The sequence below is a fragment of the Callithrix jacchus genome, chromosome 7, assembly GCF_049354715.1.
Source record: "Callithrix jacchus isolate 240 chromosome 7, calJac240_pri, whole genome shotgun sequence".
In the NCBI taxonomy this organism is placed as follows: Eukaryota; Metazoa; Chordata; class Mammalia; order Primates; family Cebidae; genus Callithrix; species Callithrix jacchus.
The window spans coordinates 72,920,590-72,936,317 of record NC_133508.1 but is presented as its reverse complement, the minus strand read 5'-3'; the positions used below and the strand labels follow the sequence as shown (position 1 = coordinate 72,936,317).

At 49.8% G+C, this 15,728-nt stretch overlaps 1 protein-coding gene across 6 annotated transcripts in view; it reads left to right on the top strand.

Moving 5' to 3' along the window:
• The window catches only part of STK40 (serine/threonine kinase 40), a 46,583-nt gene that overhangs the window by 20,063 nt on the left and 10,792 nt on the right, over positions 1-15,728 (top strand). For 2 of the 6 annotated variants that reach the window (XM_078331245.1, XM_078331244.1), the window contains exons 2-6: positions 4,993-5,112; positions 7,768-7,853; positions 8,206-8,349; positions 11,172-11,399; positions 12,172-12,224. In XM_078331245.1, coding sequence (XP_078187371.1) covers positions 5,001-5,112; positions 7,768-7,853; positions 8,206-8,349; positions 11,172-11,399; positions 12,172-12,224 — 623 coding nt within the window. In that variant the 5' untranslated portion in view covers positions 4,993-5,000. Of the gene's footprint in view, positions 1-371; positions 459-4,992; positions 5,113-7,752; positions 7,854-8,205; positions 8,350-11,171; positions 11,400-12,171; positions 12,225-15,728 lie in introns of all 6 variants that reach the window. The other 4 variants (XM_054259141.2, XM_054259140.2, XM_078331243.1 and 1 more) reach the window with 4 other exon arrangements.

The following is a 15,728-nucleotide window of genomic DNA, read 5'->3' as shown; positions in this document are numbered from 1 at the left end:
GGGATTATAGGTGTGAGCTAGCGTGCCCGGCCCGGCAGCAATGGTTTCACATATATGTTTATAAATAATAAATGTGTTTTTCCTTCGGAAATGTTTAGTGGTGGTGGAATTTTTCTTTTGGAGAGGGGAAGACTTAGCATATAAACACAAATAAATACATAATTACAGAATCTGGAAAGTACCATGGAGGAAAATTATAGCCTACTGTGAGTGAGACTAACTGGAACCCATTGGACATGAGGCTATCAAGGAAGACTCCTCTGAGGAAGTGATACTTATATTAAGAAGGATATGTAGTAGTTAGCCAGGCAAAGAACAGGAACACAGTGCAAGACACGTAACTGCCCAGCTTCTTTTTTTCTTTTTGACAGAGTCTCGCTCTTATTGCCCAGGCTGGAATAAAATGGCACAATCTTGGCTCACCACAACCTCCACCTCCCCAGTAGCTGGGACTACAGGCATGTGTCACCACGCATGACTAATATTGTATTTTTAGTAGAGATGGGGTTTCTCTTTGTGGTCAGGCTGGTCTTGAACTCTCGACCTCAGGTGATCCGCCCACCTGGGCCTCCCAAAGTGCTGGGATTATAGCCTTAAGCCACCTCACCTGGCTACTGCCCAGCTTTTAAAGATATTTCTAGAAGCAGTTTTACCCTTCTCTGCTTTTATGTGAATGACATTGAATATGCTTCCAGCATGAGCCTTTTTGGCAGAAGGCCCAGCCAAGCCTTAACTGTGGCTTCTGCTCCATCTGGGGACTGTTGGGGCTCAATGAGTTACACAATCCTAGTTATTCTCAAAATTAAGTCCTGGCACAGCTCTGAAAACAAATTGGGACGATGGGAGGCAAGCCTGCTAGATTAGACATGCAGTGCACTGGATCATCCCTCCTACTTTCCAGTTCACCACGTGTGGTCAGTGTCCTAGGTTTTAGAATAAGGGCCAAAGCAACAACATGTGAGGATTTCACCTTACTGAAGACACACCTTTCTCAGAGTAGGAGACAGCTTTCAGCAATATCAGCAAAAACAAACCACAGAAAAAGACAGATATTTAACTACATAAAAAGTCAACCTGAGACTAGTGAACAATAGAGTCAGGATGGCTAAAGGTGACCCCAGGAAACCAAAAGGCAAGATGTCTGCTTATGCCTTCTTTGTGCAGATGTGCAGAGAAGAACATAAGAAGAAATGCCCAGAGGTCCCTGTCAGTTTTGCAGAATTTTCCAAGAAATGCTCTGAGAGGTAGAAGACAATGTCCGGGAAAGAGAAATCTAAATTTGATGACATGGCAAAGGCGGATAAAGTGCATTATGATCGGGAAATGGAGAATTATGGACCAGCTAAGGGAGGCAAGAAGAAGGATCCTAATGATCCCAAAAGGCCACCGTCTGGATTCTTCCTGTTTTGTGCAGATCAAGTCCACAAACCGTGGCATCTCTATTGGAGATGTGGCAAAAAAGCTGGGTGAGAGGAGGAATCAGCTAAATGACAGTGGCAAAGCTGAAGGAGAAGTACGAGAAGGATGTTGCTGACTGTAAGTCGAGAAAGGAGGGTTTGATGATGGCGCAAAGGGTCCTGCTAATTTGCCCAGAAAAAGATGGAAGAGGAAGATGAAGACGAGGAGGAAGAGGAGGAGGAGGATGAACAAAGAAACTGTTTATCTGTTAAAAAGAAAGTCAACTTTATTTTAATTAAAAATATTTTTTAAATGTTATGTTAATTTTATTAAAAATGGTCTCAAAACATGGCCCAGGCTGGTCTTGAACTCTTGGGCTGAAGCAGTCCTCCCGCCTCAGCCTCCCAAAGTGCTGGCATTACAGGAATGAGCCACCATGCCCAACCCTTAACCTTTTTTTTTAGTTAAAAAAAAGTTAAAGATGAAAAAGCTATATGTCAGCTATATTCTTATATAGAAAGAGCTTCTAAAAATTAATGACACTAATACACATATAGCAGCAAAAAAACAGAAAAAGAATATAAAAGAAATGCATAAAAGAAATAATAGACACAGCCAATAAGCATATGAAACAAATTCAACCTCAGAAATATTGAAAGAATTATGGATTTTAAAATGCTATGCTTTTTGTCCCCCACCAAAGTGGCCATTTATAAGAGTAAGGAAATAACTCAGTCCTGGTCCAAGTTCTGGAATTCACTCTCCCACACTGCTGATGGGACTGTAAATTGGCACAGCCATCCTGGGAGCAGCCTGGCAGCATATGTCAAATACCTTAAAAACATACCCCCTTGTATTAGTCTAATGGGGATTTAAAAAAAAAAAAAAAACATGCACCTCACTTGACTATGCAGTTCTGCTTCTTGGAATTTATCCAGAAGGAGTCAGATAAGTATGACAAGATGTATACTTGTATGTGCATGACAATTAATTTTTTTTTAATCAAAAGAACCTAGGTGTCCATAAGTAGGGAATGGTCAGAGAAATCACTGTGTATTTGTTCCAAGGAGCCTGTGTAGCTCTCTGTTGTGATGCAGGGATGTCAATGGGTTTTTGTTTTGTTTTTTAGTCTGTTGAGATGCATTTCACATACTGTAAAATTCCCGTGGCTGGGTGTGGTGGCTCTCACACCTGAAATCCCAGCAATTTGAGAGGCTGAGGAGGGTGGATCACAAGGTCAGGAGTTTAAGACCAGCCTGACCAACATGGTGAAATCCCGTCTCTACTAAAAATACAAAAATTAGCTGGGCGTGGTGGCGCACACCTGTAATCCCAGCTAGTCAGGAAGCTGAGGCAGAAGAATAGCTTGAATCCAGGAGGAGGAGATTGCAGTAAGCCGAGATCGTGCCACTGCGCTCCAGCCTGGGTGACTCATCTCAAAAAAAAAATTTTTTTTTTTACTCTGAATGTTTTTTGTTTGATTGTTTGTTTTGAGATGTAGTTTTGCTGTGTCCCCAGGCTGGAATGCAGTGGTGCCATCTCAGCTCACTGCAGCCTCCGGCTCCCTGATTCAAGCAATTCTCTTGCCTCAGCCTCCCGAGACAGGCGCCCACCACCTTTTTTAATTTTTTTGAGACAGTCTTGCTCTGTCACCTAGGATGGAGTACAGTGGCGTGATCTCAGCTTGCTGCAACCTCTACCTTCTGGGTTCAAGCGATTCTCTTGCCTCAGCCACAAAGCAGCTGGAATTGCAGGTGTACACCATCACAACCAGCTAATTTTTGTATTTTTAATAGAGATAGGGTTTCACCATGTTGTTTAGGCTGGTCTCGAACTCCTGACTTCAGATGATACACCAACCTTGGCCTCCCAAAGTGCTGAGATTACAAGCATGGAGCCACTGCGCCTGGCCTCCCTTCATGTATTTTAGGTGGGAGAAAAGGAAACTTATAAAATAGCATCACAGTGTGGTCCAGATATTTGTATTAATAAAAACCTTATGTAAGCATACACACAGGAAAAACATCCTTGAATGTTAACAGCAGTTGTATCTGGGAGGTGAGATCATGGGTACCTTATTTTCTTATTTTTGTATATGTGTATTTTTCGAACATTCCTGCAGAGAATGTCAATTACTTTTATATGAAGGAAAAGACAGGAACAGGCTGGGGTTCTGTGTTTTTTAGTTCATTATGGAGGGGTAAAGGCTCTACTCCTAAGGTGGGTGTCAGGCCTGTGTCGCTGGGCCACCTCTCACCATTCCCTGCCTCATGTTGGATGCTCCAGCAATACAAACTACCTGGAGTTGGTTGCTTGCGTGCCATTTCTTACCTGGGCATGTTTGTGCACTGAGGCCCTTCCACCATGAACGTCCTTGCCCTTGGCCTGGCCCACTCCTGTATCCTTAGGGAAGTTTTCCTGGAGCCCCTCGCACACACTGGGCATTCCTGTGACCCCTGACCTTCCCCACGTGGAACTTGTCTGTACACATTTGTTTCCTTGTCTCCCCTGGACCCGCTTTCCCAAAGTGCTGGAAGAAGCAACTCCTTTTTTGTGTTTTTATCTTTTTTTTTTTTTTTTTTTTTTTTTTTTTTTTAAATCTGTGTCTTGAGGTGTCTTTTAGCCTCTGGTTCCAAATGTCCACCTTTTATTTATTTATTTTTCTAAAGATGGGGTTTTACCATGTTGGTCAGGCTGGTCTTGAACTCCCGACCTCAGGTGATCCGCCCACCGCAGCCTCCCAGAGTGCTGGGATTACAGGCGTGAGCCACCATGCCTGGTGCCTTTCATTTTTATGTAGGAGGATTTCAGGATCATCAGGCAAATCAGAGTGCTCAGCGATCTCCAGTAGAGTTCTTTAGTTTACTGTTAAAACACAGTGAATTTTCTTTTTCTGAAAAGTAATTCAGGAAAAATTTGCATTTATGAGGGAAGAGACAGTAAACCCCACCATTGACAACTTTGGGGGGGTTCTTTCATCTGAGAGGAGCAGAGAGTCAAGGAAAGATGGGGAGAGGGGTTCTCAGGGCAGTAGTCATCAAACTCCATGGGCATAAGAAGCCCCCAGGCCTCATTTATAACAAACATCCCATTCCTGGGGCCCACTGTCCAGATAGGGGCCAGGAATGGGCAGTTCGGTTCATCAGGCCATAGGTATTTGGAGGGCAGGTCTCACTTTGGGAAGTTGCTTAGAGCTGGGGTTCAGCTGGATGGGGTTGGCTCTCCTTTCGGCCTCTGTGGTGGTCTCTTGGGGCTCTGTTTGGCTTTAGCATCTGCACAAAGCCCAGTTTTCTCCTCTCTGAATTTAACTGGCCACTTCGTGGTGGTGTGTTGGCTCTCTGCCTCCATATCCTGTATATGCTGCCTTAAAGGCTGTCCGCCTTTAGCATCTAATTAATCCCAAGTAAAGGAGTTGTGGTTCTTTGTCACTTGGAGCCTTGGAGGCTCCTCTGGGAGCAGGAAGTGGCAGCTGCAACGGAACAGCGGCATCAGCAGTTGTGTGACGCATCCCAAGTCAAAGACTTGCAGTCTGGGTTAGCATAAGGAAACTCACCGACTTACTCAGTGAGAAGGGGTCTTTTCTGTCTTGTCTAGAGCTGAGAATGAAGCGGAGAGCATCAGACAGAGGAGCTGGGGAAACGTCGGCCAGGGCCAAGGCTCTAGGAAGTGGGATTTCTGGAAATAATGCAAAGAGAGCTGGACCATTCATCCTTGGTAAGCCTCTGACTTTTGGGAAAAATGGGTGTGCTGCGAGGCAGGCGCAGGGCACATTGGCTCGCACGATCTGACCCTTACAGACATCAGAGTGAGGTGGCCCACCCACTGCAGTGTGTGGTCCTGCCCTGCCCCCGGCCTGGTCCCTAGCTTCACTGCTTGAAGCAGAGTATAATTGTATCAGTGGAAGACCCAAGCCTTAGGTCACTCTGCACCAGGGGCTGTCAGTGTTGTAGCCGCACCAGCCTTAGATCAGTCTTAGCCAATAGCTAGGCTCTGTCTCTTCCCCCCAGAGAATCCTATGTGTGCACCTACAGTGTTGCTGTGTCCACAGGAAGCACATCCATTAGAACCCATTAGCTGCATTAGAATCCAAGATCTGGCCAGGTGTGGCAGCTCACTTATGTAATCCCAGCACTTTGGGAGGCTGAGGTGAGAGGATCACTTATGGCTAGGAGTTCAAGACTTGGCAAGCTTGGGCAACATAGTGAGATTCTGTCTCTACAAGAAAAATATAAAAATTAACTGGATATGGTGACACATGCCTGTAGTCATAGCTACTTGGGAGGCTGAGGCAGGAGGATTACTTGGGCCCAGGAGTTTGAGGTTACAGTGAGCCATGATCACGCCACTGCATTCCAGCCTCGGCAACAGAGCAAGACTCTGTCTCTAAAAAATAAAATAAAATAAAAATTTAAAACCCAAGAACCATCATCCAAGACACTGCTTTATGCTATTCCTGATGGCATAATTTCACAAAGCGGTTTGTATAGCCTCCCAGATGTCTTTAAATCCTGGCACAGGTGTGGCAGTTAGCCAGAGGAGCAGCAGAGCATTTCTGCCTGATGTGTAAGGACCAGCAATCCAAATTGCTTATAGTCAGGGTTGCAGCCAGAGACTGGGTGTGAGTTGTACTTTGGGACAGAATTTTGGACTTACAGGCACAGGATAGTTCCAGCTCATCATTCATTACATAATTAATGGTGCGTACCACGTGCCAGGCCTGTGCTGTTTGCCGGGGATGCAGCAGTAAATAAGGCAGACAAGTTCCTGCCCTCACAGAGCTTAACATTCTAGTTGGAAAAAGAAACAGAGTAAACATCTCATCACCAGCAGTGCAGGAGCCTTGAAGGAGGTTCCACAATGACATGAGATGAGAAGGCCTGTAGGTAGGGCAGACAAGAAAGGCCTCTCTATGAGGAAGCGCCATGTGAGCTGACACCTGAGGAGGAGCAGCAGCAGCTTTAGAAAAAGCTGGGGAAGAGCATTGCAGACAGAAGCAGCAGCACGTGCAGAGGCCTAGCAGCAGGAAAGGGCTTAGCATGTTGGGAATTAGGAGCCCACTGGAGTCTGGCAGGGGACAGGGCATGGAACATCCTCAGTTAGAAAGGTGGGCAGGAAGTGAATCATGCAAGGCCTTGGAGGCCAGAGAAAGGAGTTTGGGTGCTATGTTAGGAGCAGTGGGTCTGTGAACATTGCACTGGTAAGAAGGAAAAAAAGAGCAGCAAAGCTTCATTAAGAGTTTTTTGGCCAGGCACGGTGGCTCATGCCTGTAATCCCAGCACTTTGGGAGGCTGAGGCAGGCAGATCACCTGAGGTTGGGAGTTCAAGACCAGCCTAGCCAACATGGAGAAACTCCATCTCTACTAAAAATACAAAATTAGCTGGGCATGGTGGTGCATACCTGTAATCCCAGCTACTCAGGAGGCTGAGGTGGGAAAGTCTCTTGAACCCGGGAGGTGGAGGTTATGGTGAGCTCAGGTCGCGCCATTGCACTACAGCCTGGGCAACAAGAGCAAAACTCCATCTCAAAAAAAAAAGTGTTTTTCACACAACAGTGGCACTATGACATCATATTTCCACTCTGAAAGCTCGTGCAAGGTGCTGTCACAGAACAACGAGCACTGTGCATCTCCAGAAGTACATAAGGTCCCCAAAGCTGGCACTTGAACAGAGGCCAGATGGCTGTATCAGCATCACCAGGGAACCTGTTGCTATAGCTATAGTTTCCTGGATCCTCACCCTAAAGTTGCTCTTCACAGGACCCAGGATCTCTTGGGTTTTGTTTGTTTTTTGAGACAGGGTTTTGCTCTGTTGCCCTGGCTGGAGTGCAGTGGCACAAACACAGTTCACTGCAGCCTCAACCTTCTGGGCTCAAGTGATCCTCCCACCTTAGCCTCCCAAGTAGCTGGGACTAACAGGTATGCTCCATTATGCCCAGCCAATTTTTTATTTTTTGTAGAAAAGAAGTCTCACTGTGTTGCCTAGGCTGGTCTCAAACTCCTGGGCTGAAGCAATCCTCCACCTCAGCCTCCCAAAGAGTTGGGATTACAGGTGTGAGCCACCATGCCCGGCTATATCTCTTGTTTATAGTAGATGCTTCCTAGAGATTCCAGTGTCCACCCAGTGTTGAAAACTTCTCTTTGAGAAATGTGCCTGCAAAAGCTGGATGTGTTCCAGGCAGAGCACACATACCTCTCTCTATTTTTGGAGGGGAGACCTTGAAAACTCTCAGCTGACCTTGGGAGGTCAGTCCAGTGCACATGAGCTATGGTGTCCTCCTCAATAGAAGGTTTAGTGGAAGACCACGTGGTGACCTGGCGCCATGACAGCCAGGGCTTCTGAAAAATAGACCAGCAGCTCTCTGTGCCATAGGTCCTCGTCTGGGCAACTCACCGGTGCCAAGCATTGTGCAGTGTTTGGCAAGGAAAGATGGCACGGATGACTTCTATCAGTTGAAGGTAAGTGAGATGTGGGGGTGAGGGTGCCTCAGGACCAGGGCCTGTCATGCCAACCCCCTCCCCCTTCACCTTCACACCTGCGTCACTTGTGAACAAGAGTAGTGCCATTTCTTCCTGAGAAGCAATCAAGTTCACATGGTCTCCCGTGGAACAGCTCCTGATTTAAGGAGTTTTGTCTGTGCATAAATTACCTTGCTGTCATATTAAGAAAAATGATTTCACTTAGTGTGTTTGTGGGTGTGTTATGTGCAAATGTCATGTGGTAGAAAGCCCCCTGCTTCCCCCATTCTGGCATTCTCCTGTGTAAAGTGAAGTATTCCGGTTTTGGTTTTATTTTTGTGCCTTCCTGAAGATCCTGACCCTGGAGGAGAGGGGGGACCAAGGCATAGAGAGCCAGGAGGAGCGGCAAGGCAAGATGCTGCTGCACACTGAGTACTCGCTGCTCTCTCTCCTGCACACGCAGGATGGTGTGGTGCACCACCATGGCCTCTTCCAGGTGAGCGGCCTGCCCTTCCCCCACCCTTCGCGCCCCCCTCTGGCTGGCTTCGGGGGCTACCACTTGCTGGGGCCACAGCCACATGAGCAGCTCATGTGACTCTCGGGTGTCCTTGCCATGCTGGGTATGTCAGGACTTTCAGGGCAGGTGGTGTGGGCTGGGCTGGAAGTCAGGCTGGGCCACAATAGCTGTGCTCTTGTGGAGATGGTTACAGCCTAGCAGCAATGCGCACAGTTTGTATCTTACAACAGCCAGGCTTTCTTTGAAGAGCCACTTTTCCAAGAAAAGAGGAAAGCAGGAAGTCACTTAAAGACACCTGGGCCCCCTTTTTTCCTTTTTGAAACAGAGTCTCACTCTGTCACCCAGGCTGGAGTGCAATGGCGCAATCTTGGCTCACTGCAACCTGTTCCTCCCAGGTTCAAGCAATTCTCCTGCCTCAACCTCTCGAATTACAGGCATGTGCCACTGCGCCCAGCTGATTTTTGTATTTTTAGTAGAGATTGGGTTTCCCCATGTTTCCCAGAATGATCTTGAACTCCTGACCTCAGACGATCCACCTGCCTCTGCCTCCCAAAATGCTGGCATTACAGGCATGAGCCACCATGCCTGGACCTGAGCCGTTTTTGGCTGTGTCGTTAGGAGTTGGCCAAGCTGAGGTGGGAGGAAAGGTAACAAGAAGGAACCGGCATTTGGGGCCATCTGTAGATCTCCACAGTTGTTTTGGGATCACCCATTTTTCCGCCTGCTGAGGCATTTCAGTTTATCTAGCAAATATCCCTGTGCTCCTGTGCTCAGGGGTTCCAGGTCCCTTGGGAAGGAGATTGATTAACAGCGTGTACATGACAAGAACCATTCTTGGGGCAACATTGTAAGTTGTGTCTCTGGAAATGAAGACCTGGGTTCACAATGACCAGGAGGCCTCCTGGACAGGCCTGGGAACAGCCCCATTCTTCAGCTGGGCGTCCACCAAGCCCTCAGCCACCCAGACAGATCTACTATATGAGAGTCAGCACAGTGCCAGAGAGAGCAGTCAGGTTTTGATGCTGACAGTTCCTGGATTCAGGTGGTGTGATCTTGGGCAAGTCACTTCAGGTCTCCAGGCCTCAGATTCCCTGTCTATAAAATGGGGATAGCGGTAACAGTACCTCCCTCCAGTGGTGGTTGGGAAGATGAGTGAACGTGTGTAAAGCACCGAGCTGCAGCTGGAACGCTGTCATCGTCATTGCTGTTTAGGCAATAAAAACTCCCTGTCAGCTTGAGTTCCTGAAATAAAACAAATGGAAAGCGTTTCCCACCCCTATGTATATACCCCACCAAGGTCTTTTTTCTTAGAGTAGCAATTAGAGGAGACTCAGTATCATTAGGCAACTACAAAAATTAGAGTATTCCCTAAAACATGAAATCAAATTGAGGGTGATTGTGGTGTCTCGGTATTTTGTCTCTGATATCTTCAAAAGCTTGGCCTTGGTTCATGTCATTTTGGGTGATCAAAACTGATTCTAGTGTCCCGTTTGTGGCCAGACACTGTGCTAGGGCCTCTGGGAAAGGCAAATATGAGATGTGGTCCTGCTATTAAGAAGAAATGTGAGGCCGGGTGCAGTGGCTCATGCTTGCAATACCAGAACTTTGGGTGGCCAAGGTGGGTGGATCACTTGAGGTCAGGAGTTCAAGACAGGCCTGGCCAACATGGTGAAACCTCATCTCTACAGAAATGCAAAAGAATTAGCCAGACAGGGTGGCACACACCTGTAATCCTAGCTACTCGGGAGGCTAAAGCAGGAGAATCACTTGAACCCAGGAGGCAGAGGTTGCAGTTAGCCGAGATTGTGCCATTGCACTCCAGCCTGGACGACAGAGCAAGACTTCATTTCAAAAAAAAAAAAGTCCTCCAGGAGTTCCCCAGAGGGGACAGTCAGTCTGCCTGGCATGCCACCAAGGGCTTCTTCACACTGGTCAGATGAAGTCCCCAGGTTGTATGTGCTTTTTGTCTTACTCGAAATACCTTTCAGCAAGGAAAATGGGTCTAGAGCTTGCTACCATTGTGGTCTATCTGGCAGCCACAGCGTTGATGGCAATACCCACTCACTGCACCCTGGCAGTCCAGGACCCAAGCTCAGGATGTGGACTGTCTTATTTACTTCTCTCGACCTGTGAGGGAGGGCTTACTAGCTCCCTTTTACCGATGAGGAACTAGAGACCTGAAGAGGTTAAGCAAACTGCCCCAGGTCCCACAGCTAAGATGAGGTGGGGCTGGGGCTTGAACCCAGCAGTCTGAGGTCAGAGTCACTCTTAGCCACCATTATGTGACTGTTGGGAGTACTGCAACCATGAGAAAAACAGGAGTCCTCGACACAGAACTCTGTGTAGCCTCTGGAGCCTGCCAAGATTGACCCCTTTCTAACTCCCACCATCTTAGACACTGAAAGGAGGTTCTGCTGGTGATTATTGGAATCTGGGTGCCATGGAAAGAGGATGCCCCATTTTTGCTGCTTGAGCACTGGGCTGAGAGGGCCCTTAGTCTTTAAATGCCCAGACCTGATCTGAATCCTTTGTATTATGTTCAAAGCATTAAGCCTTCACCTGAGATGTTTTAGCTTCAGCCACTTGCTGGTCCCGGCATTTGGCACACAAGAGGCTGCACAGTGCTGAATGGCCCCGTGGTCCAGGCTGCCCAGGCCTCAGTCCTCTACTGCCTGCACATGCAGGCTTATTCCAGGCTCCCTCACTGGTTTGAGAGTCTAAGCCGAGAGGAGAGTCCCAAACGTTGGCCTTGACCCTGCCGTGTTCACAGCCAAGCCCTGTGCTACCCTCTTGCCTCCCAGGACCGCACCTGTGAAATCGTTGAAGACACGGAATCCAGCCGAATGGTTAAGAAGATGAAGAAGCGCATCTGCCTTGTCCTGGACTGCCTCTGTGCTCACGACTTCAGCGACAAGACCGCTGACCTTATCAACCTACAGCACTATGTCATCAAGGAGAAGAGGCTCAGCGAGCGGGAGACTGTGGTCATTTTCTACGACGTGGTCCGTGTGGTGGAGGCACTGCACCAGGTAAGGCCATGCTCTGCTGCCATGCCTTCTGGCCACAGAAAGCCACCTTTCTTGCTGCTTCTGAGCAGAAGGCAGCTCTGTCCTGTCCACCCAGGTGTGCCTTACAGCTGGGGTGTCCAGAAGAAGAGTGGCTGAATGGCAGGTGCACAGGGTGAGGCACAATGCCACCCTGGAGGCCACCTTCCTGATGAGGGCTTACCCACAGCCCAGCAGAACCCGTGTGTAATTCCCCATCAGTTAAGAGGCCTGGTGTCCCCAATGTAGTGACGATAGTGAGATACCCACCCAAGCAACTACAGCGTGTCTGAGTTTTTTGTAGGATTAGAGGTGTCAGGCACCCCAAGACAAAGGGTAGGAGAGCCTGAGCCTCTTTCCCAGTGCACTGCTTCCGTGGGCCTATCCTGTGGTACTTAGTCACAAAGCCATGACAGCTCCTCTCTGACCCCTAGATCCATCCTGTCCGTGGGATGTCTGATGGAGGGAAAGAAGCAAGTGGCTTTCCCCACCAGCTGCAGCCCCGAGGGGAGAAAGAGCTGGAGAAGCTGCCGCAGAAGGCGAGACATTGACTAGGTGCACATTCATTCCCCATCCAGACACATGGGTGATGAGGACTTGGAACTGTCCTGATCTGCCTGTGGTTGGAGCCTAGAGAAACACACCTCATAGAATTTTTCCTGCCTTCTTGAATACCTGGAGAGCCCCCTCTTACAGGGTGGGCCCTGACCCCACCTCTCACAGTGACAGTATAAACCATATGCCCGTTGTTTTGCAGAAAAACATCGTGCACAGAGACCTGAAGCTGGGGAACATGGTGCTCAACAAGAGGTAAGATTTCTGTTTCTTCATCCCTGCTGTTACCCTGGGGCTGGGGAGGCTACACACTGCAGCTAGCCAGTGCCCTGCGGGGTCCCCTTGGGGATTCCGACTCAACACACTTCCTCCAGGAATCCCAGAGTTCCAGGGATGGGATGAACGTGGGAATTTGGGGCTTGCTGAGACTGGGAGTTTTGAGCCACAGAAAAGGAGCTCTGGGAAGAACTCTAGATCTCCTCCCTGTTCCATTTATTTGTCATGCCTGGCTCTTAGTGTGCACTCAGTAAATGACTATAAAAACCAAATGGCCAGGTGCAGTGGCTCCCACCTGGAATCCCTGCATTTTGGGAGGCTGAGGCAGGAGGATCACTTGAGCCCAGGAGTTTGAGACAGCCTGGGCAACATAGTAAAGACCCCATCTACAAAAATAATTTTTTTTTTTAAAGAAGGGGTTTCACCATGTTGGTCAGGCTGGTCTTGAACTCCCAACCTCAGGTGATCCACCCACCTTGGCCTCCAAAGTGCTTGGATTACAGGCGTGAGCCACCACACCCAGCCAAAAATAGTATTGTTTTAATGGACAAAGCAGGTGAAGGAATGAGCAAAATGAGGTCTTGCTGTAGGTAATTTTCCTCAGGAAACTGAGGTTTACATGCAGGAGGTTTACTGTGGAGCGCTCTCAGGATGACGGGGTGGAATTAGGCAGAGGGAGAAGCTGAACCACAGTGAAGTCCCAGGAGGGCCTCAGCCTGAAAAGCTCAAGAGTGGGATGGCCCTGCAGATGTCCCACTCATGGCCTTTCTGCCCCAAAAGCAGTCACTGAATGTCTGCTCTCCATAGGGAGGGGCATTCCCTTGGGCAGGGCAGCTTCTTTTGGCTAAGAGGTCTCCCTGGAGAGGGATGCAGCTATGAGTGCTTACTTGTAAAATGCGGCCAGCTCTCTTAGCAGTGGGAGAGCACATGCCTTAGACTTGGAGGGGGTCGGGCGGCCCACCCCAACACTGTCGGTGAACGAGCAGAGGGAGACCAAGCACGGCCCTGGTTTCAGGCTGGTATTCTGCCTCGACAGAGGGTCCTGGGCCTCTTTGGAGTGATCTGGGATGGTGCTACCAAGTCTCACCATGTTGGAGTGCCCACCAACCCCATAGGAGCCCAGGACTAGCAGGAAATGGGCCCATGCTGTGGGCTACCATGATCCTTGAAATGCAGGGCTGAGAAGGGCACACCTCCCCCACCGCCACCCCTGCCCCGCGCCCACCCATTCTTCCTGAGCCCCCCCTCCCTCACCTCTTACCTCAGTGTTGAGTTGGTTGGAGGGCTCACAGAGGCAGCCTGGATCTCACAGCAGACGTGTTGTGGGTGGTTCATTCCATGACGTGGCCAGCCCAGGCCAGGAGGGGTCCAGGGCCCACTGTCCTTTAACGGGGCCAAAGCCACAGAGGCCAGAGGAAAAGAAACTGCCTGGAGGTTGGCCTCCAGGGAGGGGGCATTGCCTCGTGCCCCATCTCGACTGATGGGGAATTACTGCTGGGGGCTCCACACCCCACAGCTCCAGCCTGAGAGGCCGTCAGGAGGACGCTGTGCACCTCAGTGGCTAAGCCTTCCCATCCTTCTACTGGCACCGCCTGGTGCCTGGGCTGCACACAGAAACTCTCAGCAGCTGTCACTGCCCTCTGGAGCCCACATCTGATGGGACTGACCAGAAGATGGTACCATGTGTGGAAGAGCAGCGTGCAGAGGGCGAGGGGCATCTGAGGGGACAGTGACTGCCACCTGAGTGGATTTGTGAAGAATGAGTTGGGATTTGCCAGGCTGAGAAAGTGAAGTGATGAGAACCTTGCCCTGCCACACTCTGCAGAGGGTGGAGGGAGGGAGACAGGAAATTCCAGGGCTGCTTGAACCCTGGACTGGCTGAGTGAGTGAGTTAGGAGGACGGAAGTAGCACCGATGTGGGGGTCAGACCTGGCTCACTTCCCAGGGCCGCCTCTTAATTATCTTGGGGACTGTGATAGTGTATTCATTTGGTTACTTATTAATTGATTGAATTCATATATTGAGGTACCAAGCACTTTTCTGAGCTTCCATTTCCTCATCCGTGAAAGTGAAGGTAATCTTGCCTTCCTGGGAAGATTGACCTAAGATGCAAATAAGTGGGTGAGAGGCTACCTAATATGGGGTTTGGTGTATCACAAGCACACCCCAGTGCTCATCTAGCCAGGACTGGAGGGCCTGTGGCTGAAAGACAGGAGAACGAGACCCGTGGGCTCATGCTTCTGGAGATGAGGCCTGCTGCATGTTGAGCGGCCAAAGAGGACACCCTTGCAGAGGGTCCAGCGGTCCCCCAGCCATTGCACTGCCCGGGAGAGGTGGGGAGGCAGTGGGGAGCCCCAACCAAACCAGCCCTGGGCTGCGGAGAGCCAGTTGTCATAGAGTTGGGAGACCAGGTCCTGCCCCTTCCCCTGGCCCTCTCTGGGGCCTTGGGCCAGTCCCATCCTGCTGTGGATTGCAGGCTCACTGTTCCCAAAGAGGAGGCATATTTTTTGGGCACCTAAATCCATCTGGCTGCAGAGCCCATGTCCCCTCCAGCTGGACTTCCCAGGCCTTCCACAGCAGCCACTCATGGCTGTAAATGAGCATCCCGGGATTGCCACGGGAACATGCCATGGGGCTCATGCCTGCTAACCACACCAGCACTCCTGGCTCCTTTCACAGATGAGGCTCCTTTGTGTCGCTGGGGGGGTTTCCTTCCAACTCTCATCTCTCCAGACCCCCTTGGTCCTAATAGTGTAGTTGCTGGGTCGCACCTCCCCGCATACACCGGCGTGGCTGTAGCAGCTCTGCAGCGAGTGTGTGCGCATGCCCGTCAGTGCCAAATGCCACTGCCTCACTAAGACCCAACGTACTAGTTGTACTTCCTGAATCTGCTAAATCCCCCTTTTTGAGTCTTGGGGCAGACAGAGGTTCTGGCTGCCTTTCACTTGAGTCATGGGTGCTCCTGAGGGGCAGGGTGGTGTGGTACAGAGAGACTCACTGCTCCTGTGTGTCCTCTGGCACACCCTCTGCTCTGGGGCCCCTCTCTCACCTTGCTCAGTTGAGGGTTGACCTGAAGGAGCTCCAGCCCCTTCCCTCCCATCATGCCAGGCCGTGACTCCACTGGGACAGCAGGCAGACCAGCTGGAAGCCTTCTCAGCAGAGCAGAGAGCTCCCAAGGAGCAGATGGGGGGAGGTGTTGGCAAGGCAGCAGCAACTGAGAGTTTACTCCACTTTGGATTGTAAAAGGGCCGAAATTTGAAATCCTATTCTGGGGTTATGTGAGGTGCTGTGGGCTCTTTCTGCTTCCTCCTTTCTTTTTGGTAGGCCAGCAACAAACTAAGTTCCTAGAAAAGGAGAAAAACACTGGCAGCCCAGAGGCCATAGCTAACGTGTGACTCACTCAGGCCAGTCCTACTGACGCACGTCCCTCCCTCTGTCCTGCTCTGCCCTTGCCCCTCCTGTCAGGACCAGACTGGGGCGTCT